Source organism: Mustela nigripes, chromosome 13 (genome assembly GCF_022355385.1).
Source record: "Mustela nigripes isolate SB6536 chromosome 13, MUSNIG.SB6536, whole genome shotgun sequence".
NCBI classification, from domain to species: Eukaryota; Metazoa; Chordata; class Mammalia; order Carnivora; family Mustelidae; genus Mustela; species Mustela nigripes.
In genome coordinates, this window is record NC_081569.1 from 30,675,456 (window position 1) to 30,690,560 (window position 15,105).

Here is a 15,105-nt window from a genome sequence, read left to right on the forward strand (position 1 = left end):
CAAAATCACTCCTAATCCCACCACATAGCCGGGATCAGTGTTGACCTTTTAGGGTAGTTTCTTAATTTTTGTTTCTGGCAGTCTTTTTACCCCTGGCAACAGCCTTTAGGCCACCCAGCCATTTAGCAATAAGACAATTCTGCCAAGAGGCTCCTGTGCTTCTCACTCCCCAGTCCCAGGCCCAGTTATGTGTTCCTAGGAAAAGGAAGAGCAATGGTTTCTGCTCTCTGGGGTCGGGGTTGGGGGGCAGGGCAGGGCTGAGGGAGGACACGACTCATCCTGGGTCTGCAAAGTGGCGGATTCTAGGATAAGGTGGGACTCTCTCCTTCCTACCCGCCCCCACCTCCTGGAGCTCTGGGCTCTATTTCACCTATTTTGCCTATTTTGGGAGGAGGGAGAATCCTTAAAATCCCCACTAAGAGGGCACGCCCCTAATGAGGAGGTGTTCTGCCACCACAGGTCTGTGCCGCGAAGCCTAGGTTGAGGCCAGTGTCCCCCTACCAGCCCCTTCTGTCATTCCACTCTGTCGGAAACCCCAATCCCCATGCTTCTCCTGGTCTGTCTCTTATTCATCTCCTCCCCTCCCCCCTTGCCCCCACCAGCTCTGCCCCTTCCTTCTCTATGACTTTTCCACCACCAGGTTCGGGGGTGGGGGTGGTGGGGAACATTCTCTAATGGATGTTCCTGGGAGTCTTGGCATCCTAGGGACTTGGACAGTACATGTTCCACCCAGATCATCGGAAGCCTGTGAAAGCCTCGTGGGTCTCAGTGAGCTACCATTTCCTGTGGCTTCTGCTGGGCCACCTGTCACTCCGCTCTGCGGCCTAAAGCACGCCTCCATTCATTCGCCCACCGTTCACGCATGTATTAGGACGCACTGCATAAAAGGCCCCCTGCCAAGTTCAGGGAGTTGTGTAGGCCACCAGATATAAACACACAAATCAAACACACAATTCCGTCATAGCGTGATAAATACTATGCTAGAGCAATGCGTACAAGGGGCACCTAACCAGATTTCTGAGGATTCAAAGAAACAACACCTCCTCTGAACCAGGGGCCCTGGGGTGGGCCGGGGTGGAGAGGAGAGTCCGAGGCAGACACCAGCCGGTCGGCAGGCCTGGAGGACAGGAAGCGTGGTGCGTTTGGGGGCATGGAAAGCTGCTGGTTTGTCTGGAGCAGAGCGAAGAGGGGAGGAAGGGTGGCAAGACATGGGAAGGAAGCAGAACCCAGATCCAGAAGGGCCTGGGGGACGACAGTGGGACTTGGTTTAGCTGGGAGCCCAGGACTTGGCTTGGCAAAGTCCTGGAGAGTGGATTGCTGGGAGCACGTGGAGCCCACCTGGAACCCTGAAGTATGCAGCGTCCTGGAAAGGCCAGGGGCCCAGTTAGGAAGCCACGGGGTGGGCCGGGGGGTGGGCTGATGAGACTCCGCGTCCCACTGGCTGGCTGTTGGTAGGCGAGGGAGATAGAGGTGAACTCTCCGCTTTCTCGATGGACATTTGGATGGCGGAGGAGCCTGTGCTGGGAGCACAAGGGTTTGGGAGGAAGCTGTGTAGTTATCTGGACATGGCAAGAATGACGGGGGCATCCAGGGGTCAGATGTAGTCAGCAAGTGAACACACCGGTGTGGAGCTTCAGAGAGAGGTCTGATGTGAAAGCCAGCAGAATCATGGAGGCCTTGGCAACTGGCGAGGTCACGCAGGGAGAGTGTGCAGAGAGAGAAGAGGCCAGGGCCCAAAGGAGCAAACACACTTGAAGGTCATGCAAGGGAAGAGGACCCCACCAGGGGAAGGAAAGGGAGAGACAGAAAGAAGGGAGGAAACCAGTGTCTCGGCAGAGTGGCCCGCGGGGTCAGGTGATGCTGGGGGTCAGCCAGGAACAGCACGCGGTTGCTGAGGAGTCGGCAGGAGTGTGGGGAGTGTGGGCCCTGGGAGGGCCTCTCCCAGGAAGCTTCTTTCCAATGGGTAAAGAGATAAGGCAGAGGGATTGGAGATTCGAGAGTGGTTTTATTTTATTTCTTAAATGTAGGGAGCTTAAAACAATGAGCTGGTGGGAAAGGACGCTCGGGGAGGGAGGCTGAAGAATAAGACAAGAGGGGATCACCTTTGGGTCCAGGGTCCCTGGGAAGGCAGAGGGGATGCCTGTCAAGAGACTGGTGGAGGGGTTGCCAATGCTTTTGTGACTGGAGGAGGAGTGGGGAGATGAGGGAGAGGCACGCGGGGCAGGAGTCTGGTGGCAGGAAGAGGAAGGGGGCGTTTGGGTGGCTTCTCTTCTCTCTGTGAAGTAGAGGGTGGTGGTATCTGCTGAGAGTAGGGTAGAAGAGTGGTTTTAGAGCTTTGAAGAGAGAGAAGATACTTTGAAGTGGCTGCTAGAGGAGAACAGTGGGGAAAATTTCCCAGGGTCTCCTGGAAAGGTGGGGCGGGTGGGGGAGAGGGCCAGCAGAGTATGGAAACCCTGATGAGGAAATTGAGGCACGGGAGCTAAGGTGCTTACATATTTAGCAGGACAGGTCTGAGGCTGTGGGATTTTTTGCACAGTTCCCATGGAACATGCAAAGGGTGAATGGTGACCCTGATCCAAGGCATGATCTTGTGAAGTAGGTGCCAGAAGGATGGGGTAAACAAGGTAGAAGGGCAGGACCCTTGTGTCCCGGGGGAAGGGAGGAGGCAGGAGGGTCCTGTGACTCACGGTTCCTGGGGCAGGTGCTACATATGCTACATATGCTCTTAGCATAACTGGCTAAGAGAGCTGGAGGGAAAGGAGGTGGGAGTGAGAGATGGAACCACTGGGGCAGGGGTGACATGGTCCGTCCCCTGCTGCGGGAGTGGGTGACTGACGTGCGCGGCAGGAGAGTCAGGACACCGAGCCACTGAGGGGCTGGGTGTTTGGGCTTGATGTAAGGAGTGGAAGTCATGCAGGACAAAGGCAGGGTTTGAAATGGAATGGAAGGCTGTGAACCAAGGGCCTGTATGCCCAGGGTCCCCAGGTATGGCAGATGGATGCTGGCAGGATGGCCAGAAGATGACAGGGTTCTCAAAGGGTCCTGAAAACCTTCCTAGCACAGGCAAGGAGTGGCCCCAGTGCGGGAGAAGGGGGAGGAGGTTGGCCCCACTCCTGACTCGTAGGTGCATGGGCTTTAGGAAAGTGACATCCTCAGGATTCAGCTAAAGCTTGCTTAAGGGAAAAGTGGGACTCTGGGAGCAGGCTGTTTGGGCTTAGTTCTTGATCCACCATATATATAGCAAATTTCTCCACTTCTTGTGCCTTAGTCTCCTCGTCTGTAAGACAGGCACCATCATAGTATCTCCCTCATGGGGATTTTAAGAGGGTTAAATGAGATCATCCACATAAGGAACTCTGATCAGTGTCCAGCATGTAGTAAGTGTCCAAAAAACATTGGCCGCCATCCTGCTCTCGTCTCATTGTCCCCCAGGGCAGTCTCTGTGCTGGGCCTGGAAAACCAAGGGCCGGGTCGGGAACCCAGGGGGAGCTCCCCACTCCCATCGCTGTCTCAGACAGGAGGATTCCTGGATTCCTAGTTTCCATGATTTGTTGGCAGGCTGAGAGGAGAGCTAGGTGGTGCCTGACGAAGGGGACAGCTACTCCCAGACAGCGTGATTCGTTAGGCCGGCTTCCTGGAGGAGGAGGCAGTCAAACAGGGTCTTTGATGAGGGAAGGGAATTCACGAGATGGGGGTCCAGGAGGCAGGGGCAGTTCTCAGGAGGAAGAGCCAGAATGTGGATGGAGATAGAGGCCAGGGTGTGGGTATCCGGTGGCTGCTGTGTAGGGAGCAGGAGGGAGAACAGGACGTGGGGCTTGGGGGATGCCAGACCTTGGAGCTTGAACTTTCTTCTGTCGTCATGGGGAGTTTGCCAAGAGGGCTCAAGCAAGGGGTGATGTAATCATAAAATTTGGAAAGATAACCTAGAGATCATGTGAGTTGGAAGGAAAGAGCGTGGAGGCTAGAGACAGGTAGGCGGCAGGGGCAAGGATCCAGGCGAGGAGCGTGACAGAGCAGTCAGGGACAGATTCAGAAGCCGCCGTAGCAGATGCTAGACAAGGGGTGTCTGGATGGCTCAGTCGGTTGAGTGTCCCAAGTCTTGATCTCAGCTCAGGTCTAGATTTCAGGGTCACGAATTTGGGCCCTGCCTTGGACTTCACTCTGGGTGTGCTTTTAAAAAAAAAAAAAAAAAAAAAAAAGATGCTCGACCAGACATGTCACTGCACAGAGGGTCTGCAGGAAAAAGAAAGCAGCTGAGGCTAGCTTTGAGGTATTGAAATGCTGAGTGCGCCATTCAGCTCTAAGGAGGAAGATGCTGAGTTCAGCCTTGCAGCCTTCACGAGAGCCAGCAGGCCCTCCAGGTGGCAGATGAGAATGCAGGTCTGGTGCTAGGAGAGGTGTCTACCAAGAGGGAAGGGATATACGATGGGGCCCTGGGTGTGCCACTCACTGGGAGAAAGCGTGGAGACCCTGGCCTGGAGTCCGTATGGCAGGATCACAAGCCATGCCTGGAACCAGGGCCCTGCCTTCAGGGAGCCACAGTGTTTTGGGATATCCAAAGTCGGGGCTTGGTCCAGGCCGAGGCCCATCAGTGAGGGGCAGGAGAAGCCTGGAAGATGTAGCATGAATCCTGAAGGATGGGAAAAAATGTAATGGGCCAACAACTGACACTCTCTTCCAGCTTGGCAGGATCCCTAGTGGATGTCATTTGAGTCAAAATGTATGCAAGTAGGTGTGCAAGAAAGTATGCATGTGTGTACAGGGGGAAAACTAGCAGAAGTGCATAGATGAGAATGTGTATAAAACTGTATTGTGTGTGTGTGTGAGAGAGAGAGAGAGAGAGACAGAGAGAGAGGGAGAGAGAGAGCATATGCACTCAAAGGCAAGCATGGGTGTGTGTGAACAAGACAAGGCTGGAGGAGAACATCCCTCTTCTGACTTCCCCTGTCCCCGTTTTATTACCCTTCACTCCTCTTTAGCCTCTGGGGAAGGAGAGGTCTGGTCTGGTCCTTGGTCTGGTCCTTGGTCTGGTCCTTGAGTCTCTGAGTTCAGAGTCAGGGTCTTCTCTTGCTTCAGCTCCCTTGAGGAATAACCTACCTTGGAGACAGATCCGTGAAATGTTCCAGATGTCCGTGTAAAAGGGCTGCTTGGCTCTTTGCCATCTCCCGTTTCTTCTGCATGAAACCTGCTCCTGGCCTGTAGGCTACACCCACCTGCCAACTTGGATACCAGGTAGGAAGTGAGGTCCAGGATTAAGGGAGGACAAGCCTGGGTTTCTGGGGCTGCAACTGGGATGAGGCATCTTCCTTTTAGCTTAGAGAACACTGGGATAGGGCAGGTCATCTGGCTTTGGAGAGAGCAAGGCCTCTAACTCGGGCATGTGCCAACTCCAATGTTTCTGAGTCTGGCTGTCCCTCACTTCCCTGCCAGGTCGTGCCACCCGCCACCACGGACACATACCCTGGATTGTGGGAGTTAATCATGACTGATTCTAGGGGCAGTGGGGTGCTGGGGGAAATATGGCACATACAGCTTGAGGTTTTGGAAATGTTACTGTTCCCTCCTCCACAGACCTTAGGTTTTCCGCTCCTTCTACAGGATGGCACAGCTGTGTCCAATTAACCAGGATGCTTTTAATATTTGAGAGGTGTGCTACTTCCCCCACCCAGGAAGTATCTCGGAAGTCTGTGACATCAGGAGCATGGGTCCCCTCCAAAACTCTTCACAGCTCTCTCTTCTCTTTTTCTCTCTCTCTTTAAAATTTTATTATTGAAGCAGAAGTGACATACAATGTTACATCTTTCAGGTGGAGAACATAGTGATTCAACAATTTTATGCATTATTCAGGGCTCACCATTATAAGTGTAGTCACCGTCTGGCCCCATCTCTCTCTCCTCTCTTGTCTACAAGAGAGGACTACAGCCACTGTGATAGGTTACCTCCCTGTGTGATGCAGAGGTTGCAGTAAGGCTGGTCTCCCTCCCTGCATCCCACTGAGGTGCCTGAAATCCTAAGCAGTCAGGCTCTCAAGTCCCCCCAGACCTCTCGGGATCTTGTTCTGTCCCTCACTCACTGTGTGATCTTGGGTAGATACCCCTCTCTGAGTCGCAGTGTCATCATCAGCAGAACACAGACGTCAGCAGCCACCTGAGTGTTGGGGTGAGGATTACATGAAGTAACACATGGGAAGCACGAACTAAGTGCTTGATACATGTGAAATGGGGTCTTTATGAATTCAGTCACCAAGGAACCCCTAAAAAAAAGCCAGGAAAAACAAAACAAAACAAAGCAAAACAAAAAAAGCCCAAGTCCTTAAGGAATCACTTGAGATGTTTCTTATCCCTGGGCTTGGCGAGAATCAGGGTCTGGGAGCTGAAGATACAGTGGGGAGCCTGCGGCCAAGTCCGCCTGGCTAGAGCAGCAGAATGGGGTTGGCAGGCGTGTCGGGAGCTGTCCGTGGTGCTGCCCCTCTCTCTCTCCGCCCCCCTCACCTGGCCCTGCTTTTGGAAATCTGTGCCATCATCTTGTAAGAGTAAGGAGAGGTAGTTCCCAAGGCCAATAGCATCTCCTAAAGCCCAGATCCTCCAGGAGCACTTTCTGGTCTCACCCTTCTGGGCCACTGTGAGCCATACCTGGGCTGCTGCCTAGGATGGTTTCTTTCATCATTGCCCAACTTGTCTTCTGTCTAAGCCTTGTATTCTGACTAGACCACGAGCTCGCTGAACTCAGGGCATCTGTCTGCCAAGGTAGACTGGTTCTGTTGTCTGTTCACGGAATGTTGTGGTCCTTGACTTCCAGCACTGGACGAGCTCTCTTCCACCCCCACCCCCAGTAGATGCTTTGCTTTGACTCTTCTATGGAAGATTTCATCTTCCTCCCTCATCTCTTTCCGGTGAATTTGTTGAGTTGAGCTCCTAATTGACTCATTTAATAATATAGATAGGTATAGTCCAGAGGGTTTTACATATATCAATTCAAGTCATTTTTATAACTCTAAGTTAGATACCGTTATTATTCTCAGTGAGCAGACAAAGAAACTGAGGCATGGAGACGTTAAGTGACTTGCTAGTAAATGATGGAACCAGGAATTGAACCCAGGTTGGCCGGCTCTGAAAGCCTCTCTATGATGCTACAGGATAGTGGTTTCTGGGAAGGAATGCTCCAGCATTCCGACCCCAGCCCAGATCAGGCACCAGCAATATCTCTTAGCATCTGGAAACTCAACGATTGAAATAATTAGTCAGAATGCAAGGAAATGGTTGTTTTTGCCTCATGTAATTTGGTTTTATGAAGACCACTAAATGCAAACATTCTCCTGTTAATTACTGTCTCAAATTTGGTCTGTAATTGAGAGAACTAGAGCTGGGGAAAGTGTAGAAACCCGCTGGAGTGGCAGGCCTGCCCAAGTCAGCATTCCCCGCCGCCTTGCTGCCGCTCTGTTAATTTTAGAAACTCCTCTAGCCTGTGTGTATTATTAGCTTTATGTACAGAGGACCATGGGGCCCTCAGTAGCCTCTCGATGCTAGTTTTGTTTTGTTTTTCCCAAGAGATGAAATGAAAGGGAATGGTGGCCATGTGTATATAGGGGTGTTTGCAGACTCTGTGTGTGAATGGGGATACCTGTTTGTAGCTCCTAATGAGTGTCTGCAGCTGTCTTTGAATGACGTGCATGAGGCTGTGTAGAGAGTGTACACAGCTCAGGAACATCGCATAGAAGCTGAAACCATCCTCCTGCAGCCCACGTGTCATTAGCAGGACGTGCTGTCTTCCATGTGGTGGGTGTGATGGCTGGGGTGGGCTCCTGAGTCTTAGGTTGAGCTGTCTCAGATGGCATGGGGGATTGGGGCTAGAGAATGGTGGTGGAATGGAGGGCAGAGAAGCTCTGAAGTTGACCTTAGCATCAGCTTTAGAATGAGAAGCTTTAAGCCTGAGAGGCCCTGACTTGGGGTCCTGTCTTGAGGCTGTGAATGGTTTGGCTTTCAAAGGAACTGCTCTTCCCTGAGCTGTGTGGTATGAGATGGCTCTCTCGCCCACCTCCAGTGAGGCAGAGCCTGCTCTCTCTTTGACTCGTATCACCATTTTGAATCTAGCAAAGAAAGCAGTTTGCTCTGAAGTAATATTTTTTTTTTCAAAACTAGAACTCTTGGGGCACCTGGGTGGCTCAGTGGCTTAAAGCCTCTGCCTTCAGCTCAGGTCATGATCTCAGGGTCCTGGGATCGAGCCCCACATAGGGCACTTTGCTCAGCAGGGAGCCTGCTTCCCCGTCTCTGCCTGCCTCTCTGCCTGCTTGTGATCTTTTTCTCTCTGTCAAATAAGTAAATAAAATTTTTTAAAAAACTTAAAAAAATTAAAACAAACAAACAAAAAAACCTGGAACTCTTCTGGCAGGAACACTTTAGTTTTGGAGTGGGACCCTCTGAAGGCTCGAGGGAGGCTTGTCTTTTTGTCTCCTCTCTCCTGGCTTTCTCGCGGTCGAGAATTAAAGATGGTTGAAAGGTTATTTCTCTTGGGAGAGGACATGCTCATTTCTGCCTGACTTAATACCTTTATCTGTCATTGTGTAACTGTCTAAACTAATAGCAGAGGGAATAGCTATGCAGTACAGGTTTCAGATCTTGGGGCCAGCCCCAGGGTGGCTGGTACTCGGGCAGGGTCCCTGGGATTGATCGGTCATATCTTCCTAGACACGGGATGTGTGCCTGTCTGTGCTGTCTGCATACTCCAGAGGGGTATGCAGGCCTTGCTAGGCCAGGTGGTTTCGCCCTGAGGGGCCCTTCCCACCTCCCTCAGGAAGACCTTGCAGTTGCTTTGACACCTTAGGAGAAATGGTACTGTAAGCCCCCACTGATCTCACTCCATTGCATTGAGTGGCAACACACAGGTGCCTGAAATCCCCTCATTAACACTTCCTGCCCTTGAAGATTTCACTGTCCTTCCCCAGCCCTCTGTTAGAACACAAACCTCTTGGGGAGAGAGATGGCCAGGCATTTTCTGACTATAGGGGATAGACTAAAGAGGGACCCCAGAGAGCCAGGGTGGGTAAAGGCCAGATCAGAATTATGGGATGCAGTGTTTAGACTCCACCCTTATTGCACAGTGAGAAAAGTAAGGGCCAGAGAAGGCAGGGCACCTTCTTGACATCACACAACCTGTCAGTGACCAAGCTGGAACTGGATCCCGGGCCTCCTGCCACCCAGGTACCTGCCATGTGTCTGGTCCTCACCTGCTCTCTGGTCACGGTCTGTAGCTTGTCTGCCTGCCAGCCTGTCTCAGGCCATAGCTGACCCTCAGGGAGGATGGAGCAGCCTGGCTGGAGCCTGGAGAATTATAGGTCGAACTGGTCCTACTAAAACTAAAACAGCTTCACTCTTCTTTCTGGATCTCATTGTTTGGTTTGCATTTCAGCCTGACTCCCACTGGGGAGCGGGGATGGGAGAGGGAGGCTTGTCACTGGGGACCAGATGGGGACAGGCAGAAGGTATCCTTAGGGAAAAGAGAGCTTTTCTGTGCCACTCTCCATATTTTGCCCATGGTACCCTTGTGCCTACCTCACGCAGTGACTCAGAACATCCGAAGACTTCCGTCTTCCATAGGTGTGCTCCCTTGGAGTTTTCTCTTAAAGTCTGTAACTTATTCTCTCTGTCCTCCTGGTGACTGATCCATGTGTCTCCGGGCAGATTTTATTGGGACCTGACCATGCTGCTGCTGATGGTCGGAAACCTCATCATCATTCCTGTGGGCATCACCTTCTTCAAGGATGAGAACACCACGCCCTGGATCGTCTTCAACGTGGTGTCGGACACATTCTTCCTCATCGACTTGGTCCTCAACTTCCGCACAGGGATCGTGGTGGAGGACAACACTGAGATCATCCTGGACCCCCAGCGGATTAAGATGAAGTACCTCAAAAGCTGGTTCGTGGTAGATTTCATCTCCTCTATCCCTGTGGACTACATTTTCCTCATCGTAGAGACACGCATTGACTCTGAGGTCTACAAGACAGCCCGGGCCTTGCGTATCGTCCGCTTCACCAAGATCCTCAGCCTCCTGCGTCTCTTGCGTCTCTCCCGCCTCATTCGATACATTCACCAGTGGGAAGAGGTGAGTGGCCAGACCTAAACCTCTTGGGGGTAAGGGATATTTTCCCCACAGGGTGGGTGAGGGCCCAGCAGGCAGTCTCAGATAGCTGGATTTGGGCTGGCAGATGGTAGCAGGCACATCTTCTCCAAGAGGACAAATGATAGTAATTTCTTGACTTCTTATCCTGGGCTAGATATTATGAAAATTACTTTGCAGATGGTATCCCTTGTAAGTCTCTAACAACTGTAGTGGTACTCATTTTTTTACAAAAGGAAACCAAGAGGCAGAAAGGGATTCAGAATCAGTAATTGGTGAACCTGTACTCGAGAGCTTGCACAGTTAATCACTGGGCTATACTGTAGGGAACGCAAACTCAGGAGCCTTGAGGGGCCAGGCAGGGAATGTGATGGGTGAAAAGGGCCAGTGGGAGGCAGTAGGGAGTATGGCAGACTGGGGAAAACTGAAGAATACATCTTCCGTCTGCCTCTACTCCACCATAGCCACTTGTTGCCAAGTAAGAATCAGCCCAGGGTTGTGAGATCTACAGATTGATCATGAGAAGCAGGAATCTGGGGTTTTGTGCCAATTTAGTTGTCAGGTATCTTAGGTGTCCTGGGGGTTCTTCTGGAGCAGACCCTGAGGTGAGGATTTGCATGAAAGTGGCTTTTTTTCCCAGCGAGGCTGAGGCAGGAGTGTTTCCAGGAATTATCTGCTGAGGGACTAGGGAAGAGGGACAGGGAATGGAAGGAAGGAAGCCAAGCTAAGTGCTGCGGGGAGCTCTGGGGACAATGTACCTCACACCTCGGGTAAAGAGTTGGAATTTTTCTATCCTCTTGCATGGCAGCCCATGGTTCAGGGCACTCCCCGCCTGCCCTCGGTGCTAGCAGGCAAAGCAGCTTCCAGCAGCCTGGGGCGGGTCTCTGATAAAGAGCCACAGGGGCTAACTACAGGGAGTGAGAAGCATCCAAGGAGCCTGGAGTTGTGTGTATGCGAACTGTAAAGAGATCGTAGGGCCTGTGGGTAAAGCACCGGCTCCAGAAATGAAATAAAAATTTGTGAAAGAACTGGGTGGGCCAACACCGTTCTGAACAAACCTAGCTGAGCCACGGGCTGAATGCAATCATCTGTGGGAGGAACTGGGGAGGACTGTGGGCTGCAGTTCGGAAAAAGGCAGGTGACCATCTGACCGTGCAAGCACTTCTGTCTCAGTTTGCCACCACCCAACTATGCCTTGGGGCTGCAGCGGCAGGCAGGCTGACCTGCAGGAGCCCACGTGGGGGTAGTTGTGCTCTGTGAGGCCACCCACCTTGGGGTCCGGAGCGGGCTGGAGCCTGGGGGAGCTTCATGCAGAGGTGCGTTTCTTGCCACGGCTCACTGCCAGTCTTCTGGTCCCCAGGATTCCCCTACTTGGTTGGTTGGACGGAAGTTCCTGTGCTCGGGGCATGAAGCCCTCACCTCACCCCAGGGGCAGCCTGGGCCCCCCCAGTAGCACACACGGCCGATGGTCAGGGTGCTGGCAGATTGAGGTCAGGGGTATCACAAAGGCCTGTGCTGCAGAAGTGCCCACACCAGCCTGGCAGCATCACTCCGTGGTGGAAATTCTCTTTGTCTAGGAGAACTGGCGGTATTCCTGCTGACAGAAGAGGGGCTGTGACTTGCCCAAGGTCACACGGGCAGCCAGGCCTCTGGAGGGGCTGGAGCAGAGCCCAGTTAGCTCTCTGGACTCGTAGCAATGAGGGGTCCCTGCCTGGGGCAGTGGAAGGTCCGGGGGCTTGAGCTAGGATTATGCATGTGAGACCCGAATTAAAATCCTGGCTCCACACTGCCTGGCTCCATGACCTTGGGGTCACCTTGCTTCCCTGAGCCTTAGTCTCTTATCCGCAGAGTGGGTTTCATCCTCACTCGATTGTTGTGAGACGATGTTTATAAGACACTTAGCAGGGAGCCTGGTGGATGGTTCGGGAAAGGTCCCTCCCCGCCCATTTGTTTGTGTAACCCTCTATGTCTCTGTGGGTGGGTGAGGGGTGTTACTTTTCTCAAATAGTTTTTTTTTCCCTTAGAGATTTATTTATTTATTTATTTATTTGGGAGAGAGAGAGAGAGAGCGCGCGCGCGCACGAGTGGGAGGGGGAGAGGGAGAGGGAAGGAGAATCTCCAGCAGCAGACCCCACCCTGAGTGCAGAGCCTGATGCCGGGATCAATCTAACGACCCTGAGATCACAACCTGAGCGGAAACCAAGAGTCGGATGCTTAACGGGCTGCGCCACCCAGGAGCCCCTCGAATATTTTTTACCCTTTATTTTGCTGGCTCCTCACACCTAGCCAGCAAGGTAAAGCAGGGGGGACTGATTCTTCCTGTTTGTCCTGAGGAACAGGGTCAGAAGCTCCAGGTGGCCCAGGGGTAGGATGTTGGAACTGGGCCTCCTGACTCTGGGTTCCTGCATTCTTAGGTGGCCTGAAAGCAGGATGACTTTGATTCTGTTGTCTGTTCCTCTGTTAGCATCGCCTCCCAGCTGAGGTTGGGAAGACAGGCAGCCGAGCAGGTGGAGGGGTAGGGTGGGGTGTTCTGTGTGATGGGTTGAGTTTGAGCTACCTACAGGACATCTAGACACAGAGAGCTGTTGGCCTGGGGATCTGAGCTCAGACCTGATTGGGGAGAGGGTTAGGGTGGGGGCAGGAAGGATGGAGGCAGGTTTCCTGGAACTCCCTGACAGGCTTGTCTTTTGGTTTCGGTCCCAAGTAGAAATACCACAGCCTCTAGAGACCTCCAGGCAGACTTCTGGACCATGATGGCTTCCTCAGTCCCCAAGACCCCCTCCAGCCTTCTGTGTGTCTTGAACTTGCAGCTAGACTATCATTAAAAGCAGAAAAGTAGCCTCTCTTTCCCTTCTCTGGCACTGGCTCAAGTCTCCAGGCCCCGGCCCCCTGGGAACCATCCTTGCTGCTTCCTGACGCCTGGGCCCTGGAGGCCATACTATTGGGGGGAGAGCTGACAGAATTGCCCATGGCTGGGCAGAGTGAGTCCTGGAAGAGAAACTAAGTGCTTCTTTCACTTCCCTGCACCAGACATCTGGGAGCTTGGTCCAGGGCTTTGGTCCCAACTGCCTCTCTGGCAGACCCCACCCTGGCCACCCTCTGGGCTATCCAGAACTGCCCAGGCAGGCTCTTGCCCCAGACCGTTCCCTGGGATAGACAGAGATCCCAGGAGGCCTCAGTCTGGGCTCTGAACTGGACATGGGTACTGAGCGTCCTGGGCAGGGGGGGAGATCCCAGGAGGCCAAACAGATGACTCCCCACCCCCTCTACACACACCCTTCCCCAGCCTACCAGCTGGGGAGGAAATTGCTTTAAGCTGGCTTCTGTGGGCACACCGCCCAGCCAAGGGCTTCCGCTGCACCTCTGGGATGGGATTGGGCTCCCCCAGCTGGCCCCAGGAACCCCGTCTGCACATCCTCTACAGCCTGCCCTGGCCCTGGACCTTCTCACCTCAGCTTAGCCTGGAGGCAATAGCAGGGACACCCAGAGGTCCCAGGTCTACATGAGACCTGGGAAAGGAGATATTCAGTAGAGAAAACCCTGCTCTCTTTCCTCCTATAACTCCCTATGTGAGTCCCTTTCCTTTGGGGGGCCTCAGTTTCCCCAAATGTCAGGTGTGCCCTGATGTTCTAGGGGGTTGGGAATTGGTCCCCACTCCAGCCTCCCCTGGCAAGGGTGACATGAGCTGACCCTGAGGACACTGTTGTGGCCCTGGGTGGGGGCTAGAATGTCAGCCCCCCTGTGAAGAGGAAACAGCTTGACCGAGGCCCCCGGCTTCAGCTGCCTCACCCAGCCCAGCCCAGCCCAGCCCAGCGCCCTGTCAGAGAGTCCTCAAGTGCTATTAGCAGGTCTTGGGAGTCAGGGGAGGTGGAGGGTCTCGGCAGGCAAAGGCCACCCTCTCAGAGGACGCCAGCCTCTGCCTCCAACCCGGGCGATCTAGGTCAATGTTCTCCTCCCCAGCCAAGCCTCTTCCCTCCCTCTGAGGTGTGAGCTTGTTACAGGCATGGAGGCTATTGTTAGAAACCATGGTCCATCCATCCCCCCCCAACCCCGGATGTTCCCCTGCAGGCCCAGCACCCCAGTGACCCATCCCAGCATCCTCTTTCCCTCAGCGGACAGGAGCCGTGGGAGGAAGGCTGGAGGCAGGAGGCTGGGCCGCGGCCGAGCCTCCTGATGAGTCTCCTCCCCCACGGACCTTGATTTTTCTTTGTCTCTCTCAGAATCCAGGAGTGGTCCTAGGGGTAGGGGTCGGCGCTCTCTCCAGGCCCCAGGAAGGGACCCAGTATGGCCCTCCATTTGGCTACCTCTAGGAAGTCTCCAGGACACACACGCACCAGCCATCCTCTCGGGCCTCGGATTGCTGACCCCAGTGTGGCCACTGGGTCCTGAGATGCAGGGAGAAATTGTTCCTTTTCCCTGAGGAGAAAACGAGTCACCCTGGGAGGGAATTCAACCCAGCCCCAAGATGAGGCCTTGGCAGAAACTCCAATTTCTGGTCTTGCCCCAGGACTGAGAAACCAACTCTTTGTTTGAAGGCTGGGGAAGAGAGGGAAGGAAAGGAACAAACATGCATTGAGCACCTACTGTATACCAGCTGTGGACATCATCTCTCCTGATCCCCAAGACAGCACTGGGAGCTGGCAGTTATTGACCCATTACACAGATAAGGACCCATTACTCAGAGCAGAGAAGGCGCTTGGCCCAGGTGGAAGACATGTTGCTCTGTCTCCGCATTGTGGTGGGAACACTACGGTGCCTCCCCCGAGGGCCCCATGGGGCACAGAGAGTGAGCCGTCCAGGCTATCCGCCCAGCGAGCCTTGCAGGGCCTGGAAATGAAGGTACTCAACCCCCACAGTCACAGTCAGAACCAACATCATAAAAGGGGGTTTTAATGAAGTATAAAGAGCAAGATAAATATTTGTGCAATGCAGCTGACTTGCGGGTGGCCTGCGGCCCCAGCCCACAGCGGGGACACACAAGGATTTAGC

General features: G+C 53.4%; 1 protein-coding gene across 1 annotated transcript in view; it reads left to right on the top strand.

The window, feature by feature from the left end:
- HCN4 (hyperpolarization activated cyclic nucleotide gated potassium channel 4) overlaps window positions 1–15,105 on the top strand; it is a 41,783-nt gene that overhangs the window by 15,086 nt on the left and 11,592 nt on the right. Inside the window, exon 2 of the mRNA XM_059371875.1 lies at window positions 9,678–10,101. Coding sequence (XP_059227858.1) covers window positions 9,678–10,101 — 424 coding nt within the window. The remainder of the gene's footprint in view (window positions 1–9,677; window positions 10,102–15,105) is intronic.